The sequence below is a fragment of the Scheffersomyces stipitis genome, chromosome 1 (assembly GCF_000209165.1).
Source record: "Scheffersomyces stipitis CBS 6054 chromosome 1, whole genome shotgun sequence".
NCBI lineage: Eukaryota > Fungi > Ascomycota > Pichiomycetes > Serinales > Debaryomycetaceae > Scheffersomyces > Scheffersomyces stipitis.
The window spans coordinates 2,348,616-2,366,882 of NC_009068.1; the positions used below are offsets into that span (position 1 = coordinate 2,348,616).

At 39.2% G+C, this 18,267-nt stretch overlaps 5 protein-coding genes across 5 annotated transcripts; 2 read left to right on the plus strand and 3 right to left on the minus strand. All coding sequences in view use genetic code 12, as the record gives it.

The window, feature by feature from the left end:
* Window positions 1–569: 569 nt before the first annotated feature.
* On the minus strand, window positions 570–3,881 carry PICST_28879 (predicted protein; the record flags this gene model as incomplete). The annotated part of the gene is made up of 1 exon (XM_001386986.1): window positions 570–3,881. The coding sequence occupies one exon, from the start codon at window positions 3,879–3,881 to the stop codon at window positions 570–572; it is 3,312 nt and encodes a 1,103-aa protein (XP_001387023.2).
* Window positions 3,882–5,048: 1,167 nt separating this feature from the next.
* Window positions 5,049–5,714, plus strand: PICST_39806 (predicted protein; the record flags this gene model as incomplete). Its single annotated transcript, XM_001386755.1, has 1 exon — window positions 5,049–5,714. One exon carries the CDS (start codon window positions 5,049–5,051, stop codon window positions 5,712–5,714), a length of 666 nt encoding a protein of 221 aa, XP_001386792.1.
* A 134-nt stretch (window positions 5,715–5,848) lies between these two features.
* On the minus strand, window positions 5,849–7,054 carry PICST_53424 (predicted protein; the record flags this gene model as incomplete). The annotated part of the gene is made up of 1 exon (XM_001386987.1): window positions 5,849–7,054. The coding sequence occupies one exon, from the start codon at window positions 7,052–7,054 to the stop codon at window positions 5,849–5,851; it is 1,206 nt and encodes a 401-aa protein (XP_001387024.2).
* Window positions 7,055–8,281: 1,227 nt separating this feature from the next.
* PICST_34508 (predicted protein) lies at window positions 8,282–9,697 on the plus strand (the record flags this gene model as incomplete). The annotated part of the gene is made up of 1 exon (XM_001386756.1): window positions 8,282–9,697. One exon carries the CDS (start codon window positions 8,282–8,284, stop codon window positions 9,695–9,697), a length of 1,416 nt encoding a protein of 471 aa, XP_001386793.2.
* A 2,148-nt stretch (window positions 9,698–11,845) lies between these two features.
* PICST_40072 (predicted protein) lies at window positions 11,846–18,082 on the minus strand (the record flags this gene model as incomplete). Its single annotated transcript, XM_001386988.1, has 4 exons — window positions 11,846–12,340; window positions 12,434–12,683; window positions 12,846–16,542; window positions 16,648–18,082. Coding segments are annotated over 4 exons (5,877 nt in total), but the record flags the coding sequence as incomplete, so codon positions are not given.
* Window positions 18,083–18,267: the final 185 nt, after the last annotated feature.

An 18,267-nucleotide genomic window follows, 5' to 3' on the forward strand; every position in this document is an offset into this window, starting at 1 on the left:
CAACAATATAGACCAAGAAAGAAAGAATAACGCGACCCATGGGGTCACTTCAGACACCAAGTCTACATGGACCCCCAAGAGGGGAGCATACCTCGTGTTTAACTTACCACCCCTTACTGAAAGTACATCCTACAATGAGTGAATCATATTACGCTTTTCACTTCCATTCTAGGATTGTAAATGTTTAATAATAGAAATTCTTGCAATAGCAGCCAGGAAGACGAGATGCTAACAGCAAAGGCTTTTATAATTTGGTAGGATTTGTCCAGCTTCTGTTCTGGGATGGGAGTAACTCTTAACCATCTCGAATACTATCGTCCGATTGTTTCGGTATATTAACAAAGGAGAAATACATTGTGGAAGTTGAATACTTGTTTCAATACCTCGATATCTGAGTGTTGTAGATACTATTTGCGTTTTAGACGACACCACCAGATTCTGGAAGACAGATGTAAGTAAACGACAGCAGTTTATTAAATAAATCCCGGTACTTGAGATTGTAGCTTCTAGTTGCATCACTACAAGCTTCAATCTGTGTTGACATCACAAACATACAACAGATAAGAAGGCTAGTAAATTCCCAACTCAAATTTTATTCTACCCTTGATACGGCGAGCTTGTTCGTCTAATCTTGTAAAGCTGAACAAAAGCCCTAAGTGTGGATGACGTCTTTTCAAGGAGTAGATGCCGTAGGGATGATGTATTGGTATCTGGTAGGGAGGAGGGTTGGGAAGGGAATATGGCTTCTTCGAGTACTCGAAACCTGTGCAATGATACGAGGGGTATTCCAACCACCTTGAAAGAACTACGCCGTTAGCCTCAAGAACCTTTTCTTGAATAACTTGCAAATGTCTGACAAAGTCATCGAGACTGGTAACATTCCTAACATTGCTAGAATAGTCGGGACATGCCCCAAAGTAGATTTCTGAAACATCCTGTGGATCAATAGCTCCATCAGCGATAAACTTCCCAAGCATGGAGGGTACTTGACCAACAGAAACAGCAGTCTGCGAGATGAAGACTGGCTCATTCATTGATTTAGGTGGAGCCCTCAAGTAATGCCGGAAAGACTCGCGACTTCCAAGACCCATTTCAATAAGTTGCTTACAGATCTGTTCCATATTACAAGGGATATAAACAATGTTGCTATTATAATGATAATCGAAGTTTTTGGGTTGCATTTCTACTATAGTACATGGATTTGGAGTTGCAGGCAAACAGATCATTTGAATCATCTGAATAAAATTGGAAATGTTTGGACTTGAAAAGTTTGAAGGATGCGAATCATTGAAGACTTCTAGATGTGGTCGAGGTGATAATTGCATACGTTGCTCTTGAGGCGCTGGTTGATGGAAATTCTGGAGTGGAGTCATACATGCGATAGATATCGAAGAGTTCGTTGTATGATTGTTGGTATTTGAATGAGTATGAGGTACAATAGAATCGGATGCTACTCCAAATGGTCCTTCAGGGATGAAGCTCTTTGGCTTACTGACTATCTTTATTGGTAGTGAGTCAGGAACAATAACTTCGCTGGCAACATTTTCAATACATACGGCATCGTTCTCAAATATCTTTTCATTCTCATTCCCTTTGACTAGTGAATTCAATTCTAAAGGCAGCCACTTGAAATTGAAATTATGGTCAACATATTTGGCTCCTAAGATTACCTTTTGGAATTCATTGACAGGATTAAATTCCGATGCAACTTCAAATTGACGTTTAACCCTAAGGACAAATCCGGGTTCCGACTTTGGTTCAGATATAGATTCAGGCTTTGGTCGAACTTCCGCTTCTGGTTCTGGTTCATCTGGCTTCCCTGATATTTGAACTTCAGGAGATGCTTCATGATGAACTTCAGACCAATAATGAAGTGTTCGAAAAGGTTGCCAATGTTCAGAATTTGTTACAGAATCATAATTGGAAACAATTTGAACAGGAACAGTTTCAGGAACAGACTTGAGCTCAGATTCTGTCTCGGGAACAGGCTGAAACCCTGGCTTCGAAATTTCACCCAACGGAGTGCCTTCCAACATGAGAGCAATGGTGCGATGATGCGAAATGACGCATCTAAGAGAAGCGGCTGGTGATGCTGCCCAGCACTCACAATCATGATATAATGGTTGAGATTGTGGTACAAGCTCAATTTCTGTTTCTGGTTCTTTCATAGAAGCTTGAACAGAATCTGAATATTCCGCCTGAAGTTGTTCACCATCTTCAAGTTGGCCAATAACTGCAGCAGTGATGGAGTTCATTGACTTCTTTAATTTTCTGCGATTCAAGCTTGACTTGATCTTTGGAATCTGGGACTGTTCAATTGCATCAGGATCAGAGAACCCATTAGCCCAACCTTTGTTCCCCGTAGATCGTTCGGGGTTTTCACCTTGCCCAAGAAGTCCATCAGGATCAGAATTAGTAGCAGTAGTTGTAGCTGAAGCGGCATGAATAGGGATAACAATCCCAACAATATTGTCTGTCTCAAATGAAAGCTCACATTTTAAAGAATCAGCATCTAAGTTTTTTGAGGGAACAGATTTGAAAACAGGAAGCTGACAATCTCTGCCCAATATCAGTATCAGTTCGGTAATGGAGGAAACATGATCACACGTTTTGAATGTGCCACTATCTTTGATTTTTGTATGAAGCTCGAAAGCACAATCTTTAGGTCCGACTTTTTCAACTTTGTTCACCTTGTTCCTTGAATTCTCAAGTTTCATGGGTGCAGTTACTTCTACTTTTCTAGTTATTGAATACGAATTTTCAGATTGCCTGTAGCCCTTATCCACTTTCTCTGGAACTCCAACACCATGAAGGGTGTATCCGAGTAAAGGACTCAACAAGTTTTGATTCTCGAGCCTTTTCGGTTCAGATTCCTCCTTCCTGTCTGCTATTTTTGGATCATGGGTGACAAAGGTAGCAACGGACGTTAAACATGGATTAGTAAAGGAGGCAGTGTTGGCTGTAATTGAAGTCTTAATTGGATTGCCAGTTGGAGCAGTGCCCGCAATTTCAGAACGAGAGGTTCGCCATCTGAAAGACATTCTAGCTAGCATTTGGCTAATGCGGCTCCGGTGACCATGACCAGGTTTGGATTTGACTTCTGTCAGAGTAGCAGCGGTTTCAATTTGATTATGGTAATCATCAGCATCGCTCTCGCTTTCTTCATTATAGATAGCAATGAAACTTAGTGAGCAAGTTTTAACGCTTTCAAAGGGTTCAAGTGGACTAACTGACTCAACAGATTCAGGTGCGATGTTTGAATCGGACTCTTGAGCAAGAGAGAGCTCTACTGGTGAAATAAGATCAACAGTTTCCAAAATGGATGAAATGGCAGCCGATCTCAGACCGAATAAATGAGGGATAAGAAATGACGGCTTGCATTTTTGGAAGAAAGTGGCCAATGTGTCATGAACAGTGTTTTCCGTTCGGAGTGCATCTGTGAAGGTGGAGGTTGTGATGGTGGCGTTGGCAGAACGCAAGTTGCAAGCAGCTACGTAGGTTTTGTCGTCTTCGTGATGGTATTGATGGTTATGAAATAGGTCAAAGTCAGCAGGGGTACAGAACTTGCGTTTTCTGAAGCGGTTCAACAACCACAAGAATTGATTGGTCTTGTCTGCCCGAACCCACGTCTTCCAACGACACTCAAGGGACTGATCTTCTTCCATGAGATCAAGTATCAAGAGTGGGATAGCTAACTGCTCAAATGCAAAGAGTGGCCCAAAGTCCTTTTGAATAAGTGGTATGTTCTGAGTTCTCTCGCTTGCTCTATTACTATCATAGTTCTTCTCTTTGAAAAGCAAAGAACTGAATAAAGCATCAGAAGTGTTGTGGGGTTGAAAGCTCGCTGTGCATTCCCTTCTGCGGAAAGGAGAGAAACACATATTGGAAAGGAAAACACACGAGAAGGGCTGACAATGGGGGGACGAGAAATGCTAATGGAAGTTGATAAATGGCGTTTGTGGAAGCTCTTGCGCATTGAAGTGAGCAACTGAATTTTTTCGCAGCCAAATCAGAGTATGCCACAAAGCCGATATCATGCACAACAGAAACTTATCGTTCTAATCCTGTTGCTCAAGAGGAAAGATGTATGCTTAATCTTTGAAAGACTAACAAATAGAAACAAGCTTCATAAGTGCATTCTAGTTATATCTCACAGGACTGTAAGGTATTAATAAGTTTCAAAATGACGCGATATAAATCAGGAATAGTCCAAGAAATGTTTTAGGGGCCGCGAAATTCCAACTAGGTCTTTGTTCTTGCAACAGAGCCATTTAAATGCTACAACACCAAGGCCCAGCGACTGAAAAAATGCCAAAGGTCTCTGAAGATGTGCAGAAAATGGGTTGGGTCTTGAATGCACTTGAATATTAGGAAGTACCGGAACCTAGAGTCAAGTGCTCACCAACAGTAACCAGGCACACACCAGTCAACAGACTTACCGGTAAAAGTAGAAACTATAGAACCCACTAAATATTCTTAACTTCAAATTGGTGCGAGATTAATTGTCTGATTTGAATACAGAAACGAAAGCATTTCATCAAGCAGAAACTTTATTGGCCAAAGGAGCAGCATTCAATGACTATGCTAGATATACATTAATTCTTTAATATGTAATTTAATACGTCAATTGTAGAACAAGGAAACTTGTAGGACACAATATACATACTGGGTTTCAAGACCATATGAATAGTGTAGGGTACAGCTTCAAAAATTGAAGGCTAATTGTAGGCGAACTTCAAAGGGGATATCGAATCACATACTGCAGGCCAAGTCCAAAAGGAATCGTGCAACACTACCGTACAGAACAATGTGCCTACAACCGTTCCAACAATTGTTCAAATGCAGAGTCATTTTAGTGAAAACACAGGTGTTATTAAATGGTATCGTACTTATTTTGGCTTGGACTTACAGAATGCAACTTCTGTGCATATACTACCGATTCGGAGTACGGTTGTGCACGAAGTCCTGGATCTCAACAATAAATACGAGCACCGTTCAGAGAATTTTATTCGTTTGGAATCAATTCGCAGCACTTCAGCTTAATAGAAATGTTGTCCACCGCGGTAGAAATCATACAATGTGTTGATGAGTATATCACCAAGACGCTTCAATCGAATTCGTTTACTGAGAACCTAATTGGAACTCCTACCAGCAAATTCATAACCGAATTCTTGATTATTACCTTTGTGATTTTGATGAGCTATGAAGTAATATACTGGAGTGGGATCTACTTGAGCTTGTGGGAATATCATGCCAAAGACATCTTCACAGAAGTGCCCGTCCATTGTGCTCATGTCTACATTCGTTTAAACGTAGTTTCCAAGAGTAAGTTGGAAAAGACCAAAGAGTACTATGTCTTGAAGAAAAATAGCAAGTACAACGTGCTATACTGGAACAAGTTGAACCAACTTGGAGGCGAAATATTCTCTCTTGATAGGTTCATCAAGTACCACTTCGAGTTCAGTCCTGAAGATTTCGAGATGAACAAGGAACCTGAATTTGGCTCCACTGTAGACCATTTGAGAGAAAAGATTTTTACACTCTTCAAAGATTCTGAAGTATACAGCCAATTTCACAACGACAAATTGTCCAAGACAGATGTCTTATTATTCAACAACCGTAACGAGGAAGTGACCCATGCTAGTGGTGACAAATATTTGAGCCAGTGCCACATTGAAACAGGTAATGTCATCGACAGCATTGTGTTATATTAAAATATTCAAGAACAAAACACCAATGATGGAAGACAAAAAACAAATACAATGAAAAGAATAATATCAGAATATCATGAACCATTAAATGACTATAGAGTATATATGTATGTAAGTATAATATGAACGAAGCAATTTTACAAGTACTCATCATTCAATGTGTATCGCTTCTCCTTAATGATGTTGAGATCCACTAATCTCTGTTCAGTAATGGTCCATAACTTGACGATTCTCTCTAATTTGGACTCCAAAGTTAAACTCTGTAGTTTATTCAACTCGTCTTCTACTGTTTCCTTTTCGTTTACTGAGTCATCCGCCTCTTCAGAAGTAATAAGCTGACTCAAACTCTTACTGTGGTCCATACTGTATTCAATCTCATCATCATTGAACATTTCAAAGTCTCTATCAGATTGATCTCCTTCGGTAGGCTCATATTTGTCCAAACTACTCAAGTCAAACTCAACAAATTTAGGTCCCTTGTACAGTTTTTCAATGCTACCTTTATCCACATCTCCAACTATAAATTTATCATCATCATCGTCATAGTCGTTGAGATTAAGGATAGCCTTGTTTACTAATCTGTAGCATTGGTTTCTCAACGAAAGTTTGAAAAGAGACCGTAATTCCAGAGGCAAATCCTTCTGATCCTCAATGTCCTTAATATTAGGGTCAAAGTTGAAACACAATAAACTCATGGTTATTTCCAATTCCTTAAGTAACTTTGAAGAGTTAGAAACTTTGTTTATCAAGTTTTCTCTCACAAAAGTGAGAATACTATCAAGAAACTGTTTTTCGTCTTTATCCATATCAGCATTCAACTTGTGCTTCCGTATCATTTCTATCAAGTTTGATCTTAACAATTTAAAGTGCAATAAGTTGTTCGAATCTAAAATAGAAGGAAAGTACTCACTGATCTTCTTGATAGCTTCAGTAATCGAACCCTTCAATATTAACAACTTAATCTCCTTTCTCTGATTGATAGTAGAATACGCAGAAACAAGCTTGGAGTTGGTGTTCTCGCGATGACTGGCTTGATTTCTGGAATTGGTAGCGACATCAGGCTGATCGAAATAATCCTCAACTAAATTGGAAAACTCCTGGCCGTTCAAAGAATTGATGGATCCCAAACTACTGGAGAATAAGCGAGCCCTTCCATCATGATGGTAGTGGGTTGAAGTTTTAGTTATATCAATGTTAAGCTCTTTGGAAAAACTTATAGCCGCCTCTTGATAGCCCTCCTGAATGAAATAGTTGAGAATCAAATTATCTATCTTCTCTTTGGATATACTTGTCATTGTTAAATGAGTATATGAATTAGTATTTGAAGAAGTATTAAAACGCATACGAAAAATTACTGTCTAACCAAACCCCATATAGGGATCTTATCTGGCGGATTTCATGCAGGACTATTTGGAAGCCTAGCTGATGATTAACAGGCTCGCTTCAGAATGTGGGGGAATTGAAAGATATTGACAAAATCAGCTTTAAATGAACAACTAAAATATTCAATTCATAAACCAACTTCTCCTTATACTTGAACTAAGACTAAGATCTACATTCAAGCAAAAGCTATACTTGAGTATCAGGACTGTATATACCCGATTTTCATCAGTTTGATTGCAACTTGACATAGTTTGGGACACTGCCTTGTGACCCAGAACGAGTATGTGATGTTTAACTGCAATTGCAAAACGTAAGAAGTCATTTGTACTGGATGTGGATTACAAATATATGAGCTATAATAGAGAAGAGTGGTGGTTGGCCACGAACTTTTCTTATCTTACTGTAGAATGGTAGAATGATGTGAGAAGCCTCAGGAATCTTGTGGTACTAAACTGCACCTCACTAAATATTGCCTTGGTGGTCTATAGGAAGTTGAATCTTAGACAAGGCTGAAGTTTGCTCTATAAGTTAAATTCTTCTCTCCACTTCATTTCCACTCTAGAAATTACATCATGTAAGGCTTTTTTAATTGGCCGGGTCTATTCTATTTCTCTTTATACATCCTTCCCTAAAAATTTGTGTGCATTTTCAACTTGTATGGTAGCCTCAACCAAAAGGCATTACTGAGGTCGTCGCGGCGCTTGGCCGATTCGCGTCCTTCAAATATGACACCATATCCCACCATGGACGAGGCGTATGAATAGAGAAATTATCCAAGCTTACCAAAGCGTTTCTACCATACCAATACGCCTCCTTTACTTCCCTAACACAAAGCATACCTCCATTGTTCTGTTAGATTCAAGCCTTATTCCTGTTAGTACAGTCCCTGGCATAAACAATTGAAAGTACTGCAGTTAGCGCAGGGAGTTAGACTGATCTGTTTTTCTTTCGTGAAAGATTCCACAATATTCAAAGTTACACTTTTCTGTCAACTTGCAGTTATCCAGCTGAATGTTCAACCAGTTTTTATAGAATTCTACACATTGTTCATATCTTGAAATTGAACTAATAACATATACATACTATCATCTTGCCTTCACTGAGCTGGCACAACACTCTGTAATTGCCCAATGCAATAGACTCAAGTCCAAGATCACCATTTCCCATACATTCATAGTACATTGACCATGCCCTCTGTGTTTCGAAAAGTATTCTTACTTCTATCATGTACTTTCCTTGGTCTCATCTGTGGTACCCTATACTTGTACTCCTCGTATAGCCCTCAATTCGCCAAGCAGTTGAACTACAAAGTGTCTGATTCATCCACCATAGCACTCTGCGGTACATTAGGTGTCGCCATTTCTGGTCCCCTAGCAGGAATAGTTGTAGATAAAAGGGGCTATACGTTATCTTTGCTCATTGGTGGAGTGTCCATAGGCTCCGGCTACTTTGGGTTGAAAAGGCAATACGACTTGGAATATCTGAATGTACCATTGTCTGCATTTTTCATACTTATGATAGGCAGCGGTTCGACATTCATCAATTCGAGTTGTTTGAAATGCTGTGCTCTCAGTTTTCCCAGTATTAGAGGTGTAGCAACATCGCTACCTCTCGCATTGTACGGACTCAGTGCCTTGTTCTACTCTGTGATAGCCTCGGTGTTTTTCCCAGGCGACACCTCACGGTTTCTCGGTTTCATTTCTTATTCATCCATAGCTATTTTCATTGTTTGTGCACCCAGTATCATGTCTTGTGATTATGATATTCCATCTAGACGAAACAAATCAAAGCTAGAAAAACCAGACCGACAAAAAAATACCAACGTTTCTGGAGTAGAGCTTATGAAATCTTCTAAATTCTGGCTCTTGTTCATTATCACAGGAAGTTTGGCTTCTTTAGGACAGATGTATATTTATTCTGTTGGCTACATTGTAAAAGCACTTATAACTCACAAGTTGTCAGAAGGAGGGGGTGTATTACCTCAATCAACAGATGAAATAGAAGCTCTCATCCAAAAGGATCAACAGATTCAAGTGGGCCTACTTTCTGTAGCTAACTGCATTGGTAGAATTCTTTCAGGAATTCTTGGTGATGTTATTTCGCAGTCATTCAATAAGCCTAGATCGTGGCTCTTGTTCATTCCCTCTATTGGGTTTGCAATAACTCTGGTGATGGGACAGAAGATTAACGACTTTAATAGCTTGCCAGTGGCCTCTCTTTTTACTGGGTTTTTTTATGGTTTTACTTTCTGTATCATGCCCATTATAGTTGGCGATACCTTTGGAATGGAGAATTTCTCGTACAATTGGGGTATCGTTAGCCTTGCTCCAATATTTCCAAGTTTTTATTTCACAAGTTTGTTTGGTAGCACCTACGATTCAAACTCGACTAAAGACGAAAACTCAGAATTGATTTGTTTGATTGGAAACAGGTGCTACAATTCAATATTTTCACTAACGTTTAATGTTTGCGCTTTGGCTATAGTTGCCGTAATTCTCCTTAATTTCGAACCGTTAGGTAAACGGTTGCGTTCGTCTATCTCTGCAAAGAAAGAGAACTTGCCACTAACAGATCAATACCCTCTTAACGAGAAGAGTAGTTGATACTATGCTTTACAGTAATAGACTGTTTAATGACATATTGTAACATTATTCCATATGGGAAACAAACTAATTTAATATATAAATCAGACTAATCATTTAAATTCTTCTCAAGGAATTAAATCTATGGACCTTCTTTGAAGTTTTGGTAGGACTCCTTGCCGTATCGGATATAGTTGACGCAACTCTGCTTCTAGGATACGCATGTCTATCACCAGTATCGTATAAAGAGTCGTTATTTCTTCTTGGAGCTCTAGGTTCTAATTTCTTGCTCTCAGAATCCTCATCAAAACTAATCTCCTTGATGTTTCTGTTGATCAAATAACGCAATGCATTATACCAAATGTTGTGGCGATGTCTAGTTGGACATGTGATCTTTATAGAACGATCGGTAGAATGAACAATAATACTCTTATGATACAACCCGGTAGGCAAAGGATTATTGTCTGTCACGCTCTCTACTCTGATAATAGCAGCTGCTCTGGTACGAGATGGATTCGATAAGACTGGGTTGGTTTCAGACCAGTATAATGTTAATGAATATGGATGTACCCAGAAGTACCTTTCGTGACGATTTTCGGTTATGGATGAAATGGAAACAACCCTCTTATAGTACTTGAACAAATATTCACCGATAACAACTTGAGCAATAGCAGGAATCATAGCGTTATCGGTTAAGGAAACATTCGTGGCCATAGAGAAAACTTCCGTTACGGCAGAATCTGCAATACTTTCGGCAACAGAAAATTCCGATAAGTTTGATCTCACTGAGTTCGACAATGGTATTCTTGGTTGTTGGAAATGTGGAACAGCTGAAGTCGGAGGTGGGGTTAACTGAGACCGTTGCACTATGTTATCATTGCTTGGCACAGTGGATGCAAACACGAAAGCTTCACGTTTGTAACCACGTCTCTTCGCATACTTGTCAAACACATCATCGGAAATGTTTTCAATATTGAATTTGCTAGTCTGGACCAATTGGTTGTAATAATCAGTTGGAACCACCCTCACATTAGAAGAATCAGGAAGGAGGTTACTTTGTGTAGCTGCAAAAGCGGTGTTAGGAATAACAAGGAATTTAGTATCTTCGTCGGCATGCTGGATTCTGTTTCTATCCTTGTCGGACATAATTTTCTCTGGCACAACAATCATGCCAAATTCAGCAGCCCTCGCTGCTAAGTCTCCTTCAGTGACAATCAGTTTTTGTCCCATCAAAATGGATTGTGCCTTCATATCATGGAACTCTTCTTTATCAAGAGCAACCATTCCCAACAGCGACAACTTTTCGAGCAAGAAGTCCTTTGTAAACTCATGATCCTTGTTATTCAAATTGTAGATTTCAGAATCTTTAGCTGCCAATTGCTGCTTTAACATCAAGACTTCAAGCGGTGATGAGCCCGTCGAAGTATTGCCATCTGTTTCTCCTTCACTAGTACTTCCTTGCCTAGCAAGTGTTGTCAATTGATCATATTCATCCTTCTGAACTGCCACATAACCTTCAGCAGTTGCCCTTTCCGTTATTGGCTTATCATTTTGTGATTTCAAAGAAGCTAATTCGGTAGATGATATGAGACTCATGTCATTGACAAAAGCATGCTTCCTTATGTCTTCCAACGATGCAAAGGATTTCCTTACCAATTGATTGTAATCGTCAATAGGTAGCACCTTCATCCCATGTTCCCTAGCCCTAACATCCAATGGTTTGATCTTCTCCAAGAACAATGCATTTTTTTCGGCCACTGTCAAGACACAATAATCCAACTTGGCAGCACTTTCTCTGAGATACTCAACCAGAGGATTATTAGCTCTCTCCGACAAAGTAGCATATTCGTTTTCAGTAACAACAATCATACCCTCCTTCTTTGCTCTGTCACTTAGTGTTTCCTTAGTACTTTGCAACAAGGACATGTATTGATCAGATGCCACAATAACTTTCCCTTGAGCATCTGCGCTGTTAGAGAGGAATTCCAATGATGGGTGGTTCAAATTATTGATCAACTCATTGTACTCCTGTTCTGAAACAACCAATTTGTGGTCTTCCTTGGCCCTATCTTCAAGACTTTGGATGACATACTTGTCATAATCGGTATCTGAAATAACCTTCTTATCTTCTTCTCTAGCTCTGTCCTGTAAACTCTTTTTCTGTGATGCCTTCAATTCATCCAAGTAGTTTGTTGCTACCAAAGAACATCCAAGACTAGCTGCCATTCCACTTACAAGCTCACTTGTAGGGTGTGACAAAGAGTCGCGTAAACCTGCTAACTCACTCTTCGGAATAACAACGTGATTAATATTACTTGCAGATTCTTTAAGCTTATCAATACTTGGATTCTGCATATTCTCGTGTTCTTCTTGAGAGAGTACGACACAGCCAAGACCAGTGGCCCTGGCAGTGATATGGTCTAACAGGGGTTCTTCTGCCTGAGATTTCATATGTTCAAATTGACGAATTGGAACTAGTTTCATGTTTGCACCAGTTGCCTTGTCTTCAAGGGACTGTTCAGACAAATGCACCAATGAATTATACTTTTCTGAGGAGATCACTGTACAATTCAACTTCGAAGCGTGACTCCTGAGATCTTCCAATAATGGAGAAAGTGCTTTCTGTTTAAGATTCTCAAGCTCAGACCTTTCAATTACAGCATGCTGCAACAATTCAGCCTTATCTTTGATGTGTCCAATATCAGGATCATTAGCCTTGGTTAAGAGAGAATCATAATATTCCTTTGATACCAGTACCATTCCATTTTCTCCAGCTATTTCTTCTAGCGTCTTGCTTCTGTACTTGCGCAAATCATCTAATTCGTCCTTATCGACCAAATCGTAATTCATTTCAGTAGCCTTTGAAATCAAGAAGTCTATGCTTGGGGTATCATGCATCTTCTTGAGATTCAGATATTCATCAATAGGAATAACAGTTGCATTGTTGTCCTTTGCTTTATCATCTAATGTCTTTTCGGCCTCTGATTGTAGCTTAATGAACAACTCCCTTGGAACTATTTCGTAATCAGCAGCCTTGGCTCTTTCCAGTAAGTAATTAATAGAAGGATTAGATAAATCAGCTTCCAATTTACTTATCTTACCGATTGGAGCTACTTCCATACCTTCCATATTGGCACGTTCTTCCAAAGAAAGACTAGCTTTGGAGCACAATACAGCATACTTCTTTTCATCAACAACGATTGCATCATGATTCTTAGCAACTTTACAAATGTGATCCAAGGAAGGGGTGTCAGCTCTTGATATCAAATCGTTCATCTTGAGTTTATCTATGATACTCAATCCTAGAAGAGATGATGCTGCAGTCAAGTGTTCTATCGTAGGATTATTAGCTTTTTCAGAAGAATCTGCATATTCCTTCTTGTTAACCAACAAAAGGCCCCGTTCATTAGCCTTTTCAGTTAAGTATTTATCATCTGGTGATTGAATTTGAGTCCTTAAAGAGGCAAGATCTTCTAACGAAATCACTTCATGGCCGAATTTAGATGATTTTTCTCTCAATTGTTCTATTGAAGGAGAATCGATACCATCCTTAAGTTGTTGGTACTCGATTCTATTCAAAGTCACAAGCCCGAGTTTAGCGGCTGAGATTTCAACCGACTCCTGAGTAGGGTCTTGAAGCTTATCAAATTCAGCAGACGTTAAAACAATCAATCCCTCATCCCTAGCCTTTTCGTGAATGTATTCAGCACCAGGGTTTTCGAGTCTCTTCTTTAATGATTTGTGTTCTTGACTTGAGAGAACAACCATATCCCTAGAAGCGGCATTTGATCTTAAGAAATCATCTGATGGTTCCTTGACTGACTTCTCTAACTTCTCAAGTTTGTCTGTTGGTATTACAGACATACTGTTTTCCTCTGCCTTACTCTTCAAATACTCAAGAGAAGGAGATTCGACATTTTGGACCAATTTTGAGTATTCTTGTTTGTCAATAACTTCATAGCCGTGGTTACTGGACTCGTTCGTAAGATATTCTAAAGTAGGGTGCGTGAGTGAGTATTTCATTGTTTGAAGTTCCTCTTTAGTTATTGTAGCCAATCCAAGAGTATCAGACATGTGAATAACAAAGTCCTTATCAGGATGGTTCAATTTTTCAATAAGCCCGTCATAATCTGCTTTTGGAACAACAGTCATACCAACAGAAGCCGCTCTACTTTCGAGATGCTCTGTTGTTGGAGAAGAAACGATGTTATTAATGATTGCATAGTCTTCATTTGAAATAAGAGTGAAATTCTTTTCAATTGCTTTATTCTTCAAATACTCTATGGTTGGACTTTCTATGGTATCCAATTGTTGGTTGTAAACTTCTTGTTGTACAACCATCAAATTCAATTCCTTAGCTCTGTCCTTTAATTCGTCGAGAGTTGGGTTCTTGGAAGATCTAACAATCTCCTCAAAGATTTGAGTATTGAGTACTGTGAGACCTCTTGCTGACGATGCCTTACGAATGAAATCCACACTGGGAGTTTCAATTGTAGATTTCATCTCTACGAATTCATCAATAGGAATAATGGTTAGACCTAATGAAGTTGCTCTATCAGTGAGTTGAGCAACCGTAGGATGTTCAGCCTTTTCCTTCAAACCAATCAATTCTTCAGACGGTACTAAAGACAACCCGTCAGCAGTTGCTTTTTCAACAATGTATTCTCTCGATGGTTTCTCAATTTGCTCAATAAGGTGGTCATATTTATGCTTTGCAAGCGAAACTAAACCTACTGCTGCTGACTTTTCAATAACATGCTCTCTGCTTGGGTTATTGGCATGCTCTCTCAATTCTATGAATTCATTTGATGGAACCACAGTTAAACCGTGCATAGAAGCCTTCTCGACTAGAAAGTCCTGAGAAGGAGCTTCGAAAGCTTGCTTGTATTTATTGAAGTTATCCTTCTCAACTATAATGCAGTCCTTTGAGGCGGCATGTTGTTCTAAAATATGCAATGAAGGTTCCAACAACTTCCTGTGGTCGGCATTAGAAAGAGCGACAAAGCCATGCTCAGTAGCCATTTTTTGGACATGATCCAAAGATGGAGACGTTGCTAAAGACTTGAGATTTTCAAATTCAGAATTCTTGACAACCGCGTATCCATTCGAAGATGCTTTCTCTTTGATATATTCAACTGAAGGCTCCAATACAGAACAACGCAATTCGTCATACTCTTTACTGTCTACGGCTACTAATCCAGCCTCTTCTGCAACTTGTTTTATATGGTTCACAGGTGGACCATACGCGAATACATTCATCTCATCATATTCTTTGGTTGGAATAACAACATGGTCCAATTTTTCTGAGTTAATCTTTAACCAGTCCAATTGAGGCTCTTCAATTTGCAGTTTGAAATTCTTGTAGTCATCATCTTGCAACACAACCAATCCCAAGTCGCGAGCAACTTGTGATAGGTAGCTAATATTTGGATGGTTGATTTTCTGATCCCATTCCAAGTACTTTTCTTTCCTCAATACTTTCAAGTTCATTGCTTCTGCATGTGACTCAAGTTGATCCAACGTTGGATGCTTTGCTTCCAGAAGTAAAGTCTCGTATTCAGTATTTGCCAAAACAGTCAAGTTCAAGTTGCCAGCTTTTAATCTAATATGTTCTTCAGATGGTGCATTGCTTGCTTCGGTTACCTTTTGCCATTCTTCAGTCCTGACCACAACCAGACCCAAATCTTTAGCCTTTTCGACAAGGAAGTCCATATCAGGGCACTTCGACAATTTCTGTAATTTATTGTATGACTCCGAAGGGATAATAGTGTGCTCCAAATCCTTTGCTCTAGCTGAAAGAATCTCGACCGATGGATGATTCGCCAATTCGTTCAACTCGTTGAATTCCTCGTTAAGCAACACATGCAAACCCAATGTCTTAGACTTCTCCTTAATGTAATCCTCAGAAGGAGAATCCATCTTGCGCAAGTACTCGGAATGCTGTTGAACAGTCATTCCAATCATACCAAGTGCAGATAATTTGGTGAGCAAATCGTCCTTCGATGGGTTCTGTATCTGGTTATTGATGAAGTCATATTCAGACTGTGGAATTGCAACCAAACCAGCCAGTCTAGAAAGTTCAGTAATATGAGCGGCATTTGGAGAATGAGCCAAACTACTCAAAGTATCATACTGATCTTGAGGAATCATCAAATAGTTAAATTCTGAAGCCTTTTGAATCAACGTCCTCATATCAGGTGCAAGAAGATGATTATACTCTTCTACAGGAATCATAACATAGTTGAGGTTTGTAGCACAAGATTTCAAATGTTCCACAGGTGGATTCTCAGCAAGCCCAGTCAAGCGGTCATATTCATCTTTATCAATAACTGTCTTGTTGATTACCTCTGCTTTCGATTTTATATGTTGAAGTGAAGGTTCGTCTGCCAACTTCTTTGTTAAGTCGTAATCTGCTTTTGGGACTACAATATGTTGAATCTTTCCAGCTAGACCGGAGAGATGATCTAAGGGTGGATCACGAGCCAATTGTTTTAAGGTATCTAATTCTTTTGATGCAATAACCAGAAGTCCAAGCTTACAAGCACATGCCAGTAAATGATCTTCTGAAGGTGACGTTGCCCTATCTGAAATTTCCTTGAAACGCTTCTGTTCAACAATTTCGTATCCTAACGACTTTGCCTCAGCATTTATTTGATCTAAAGTTGGAGTGATATGGCGCTTCAAGTTTTCAATATCTTCATTCTTGATGACGGAATAGCCTTGATTTTGGGCTCTGGAAATGAGTTCGTCTACAGTAGGTTCATTTGCCAATCTCTTAATCTCGTCATACATTGCAGAAGACGTAACAATCAATCCCAAAGAATTGGCCTTGTCTGTGATATACCTTTGTGAAGGTTTATCATGTTCTGCGACAATGGACTTGTAATTGTTGAATTCTTCATCTGAGAACGGGTGCAATTTAAACTGACTGCATTTTGAAATAATGTAACTCTCAGAAGGATTATTGTAACTATCAGCATATTTTTGAATTTGCGATAATTCATTCACCGGTAAGGTAACCAAGCCCTTTGATAACAACTTCTCTTTCATTACATTTTCATCCACTAATTCACCATATGCCTTCTTTTTAATCAAGACATAGCCCTTGCTTTCGGCAATATTACCAAGGCTCTCATCAGAGATATCACGTACATTGCCAGATTGCAAGTGATTAAATTCATCTCTGGAAATAATTACCAAATTGTTGCTTGCAGCATAATTTTCAATTTGCTCTTTGTCTGAAATATTCTTAAGTTCTCTGGAGATAGTGGCACGCTTGGTCTCAGAAGGAGTTGATTCATCTTCTGATTCAGATGAATCTACCAAATACTTCCCATCGTTCAGAACACGAATAGGACTGGCTTCTACGTCAGATAAAGATGCATTAAATACCCTGTTAAGGTGTTTTGAGGGGGTGGCCTGTATATCCTCATCTATGAAATCGTCCCATCTTTGATTGCCATGCAGAACGTCGTCATCAATGGTTTCATCATCATATACTAATATCTTAGAACCTCTTTTCGCTGGAGAATTCAAAGAATTTCTATTTGAAGATTGGGTGGTATTGGCTCTAGATTTTGATCTCTTGGCTGCAAGATTTGGATGTTTCATTGGAGTCTTCTGGACACCAATTGAAGCATCATCTCTTCTGAGCTTCAAAACGGCAGTTCTCAACTTGGCAATTGTTCTATTTGAATGGTGTAAATTAGCTCTCAAAGTTTCCAACTCAAGCTGAGGATTGGAGCTGTCCATAGAAGCGATCATGCTTGGGTGGGATTCTGCAAGAAGACTATCGAAGTCAACGTATTCGTCATCATCTTCGTTGAAAGCTCTATCAATTTCAGATTCTGACTTCATATCAGTTGAAGTTTCTGATTGTACTTTTCTTGGAGTTGAAGAAGACAATTTGATGTGCAATTGGTCATTCTCGTCATTCAATTCTTCAATTCTGTTGCTTAAGTCAGCTATTTCTTTAGCATATGTAGATTTCAAGTTTGTATAGTCCTTGTTTAAAGAATGGTTCTTTAAGAGTAAATCGTCATTTTCCTTTTGAAGAGTAGAGTACTTGATGCTGATGTCGTCGTGAAGTTTGATTAACTTTTCTTTAGAATAGCTCAAGTTATTTACCTGTTCGTTCAAATTGACAACGTTGGACTCAAGTTCCCAGTTTTTATCCTTCAAGTTGCTTTCGCTGTTTACTTGCGACGAATTCGATGATTTCAACTGGTTAATTTGCAACTTGAACTGTTTAATTTCTTCAGAATACAGCCTCAACTTTGTCTTGTACTTTTGGTTTTCGCTATTTAAACGACGACATTCGCCTAATAGGTTATCGCTTAAGCCAACTACAAAGTTCATATCGTTACCTTTTGACTCAGGACCCATCGTTGAAGTAGGACCAGCCATTGGCATCACAGCCAAAGTCTTATGCTTGGACTTCTTTTTGGTAATAGTATTGTTGAAGGGAGCAAAATTTTCCTGGTCGTCATGAACAGGAATGTTGTCACCGGTAGTGGCCCTCAATGAGCGTTCTGATTTCTTGGGGAATAGCTTTCTCTGGATGTCCGTAAACTGACTCCTAATATCCTCTC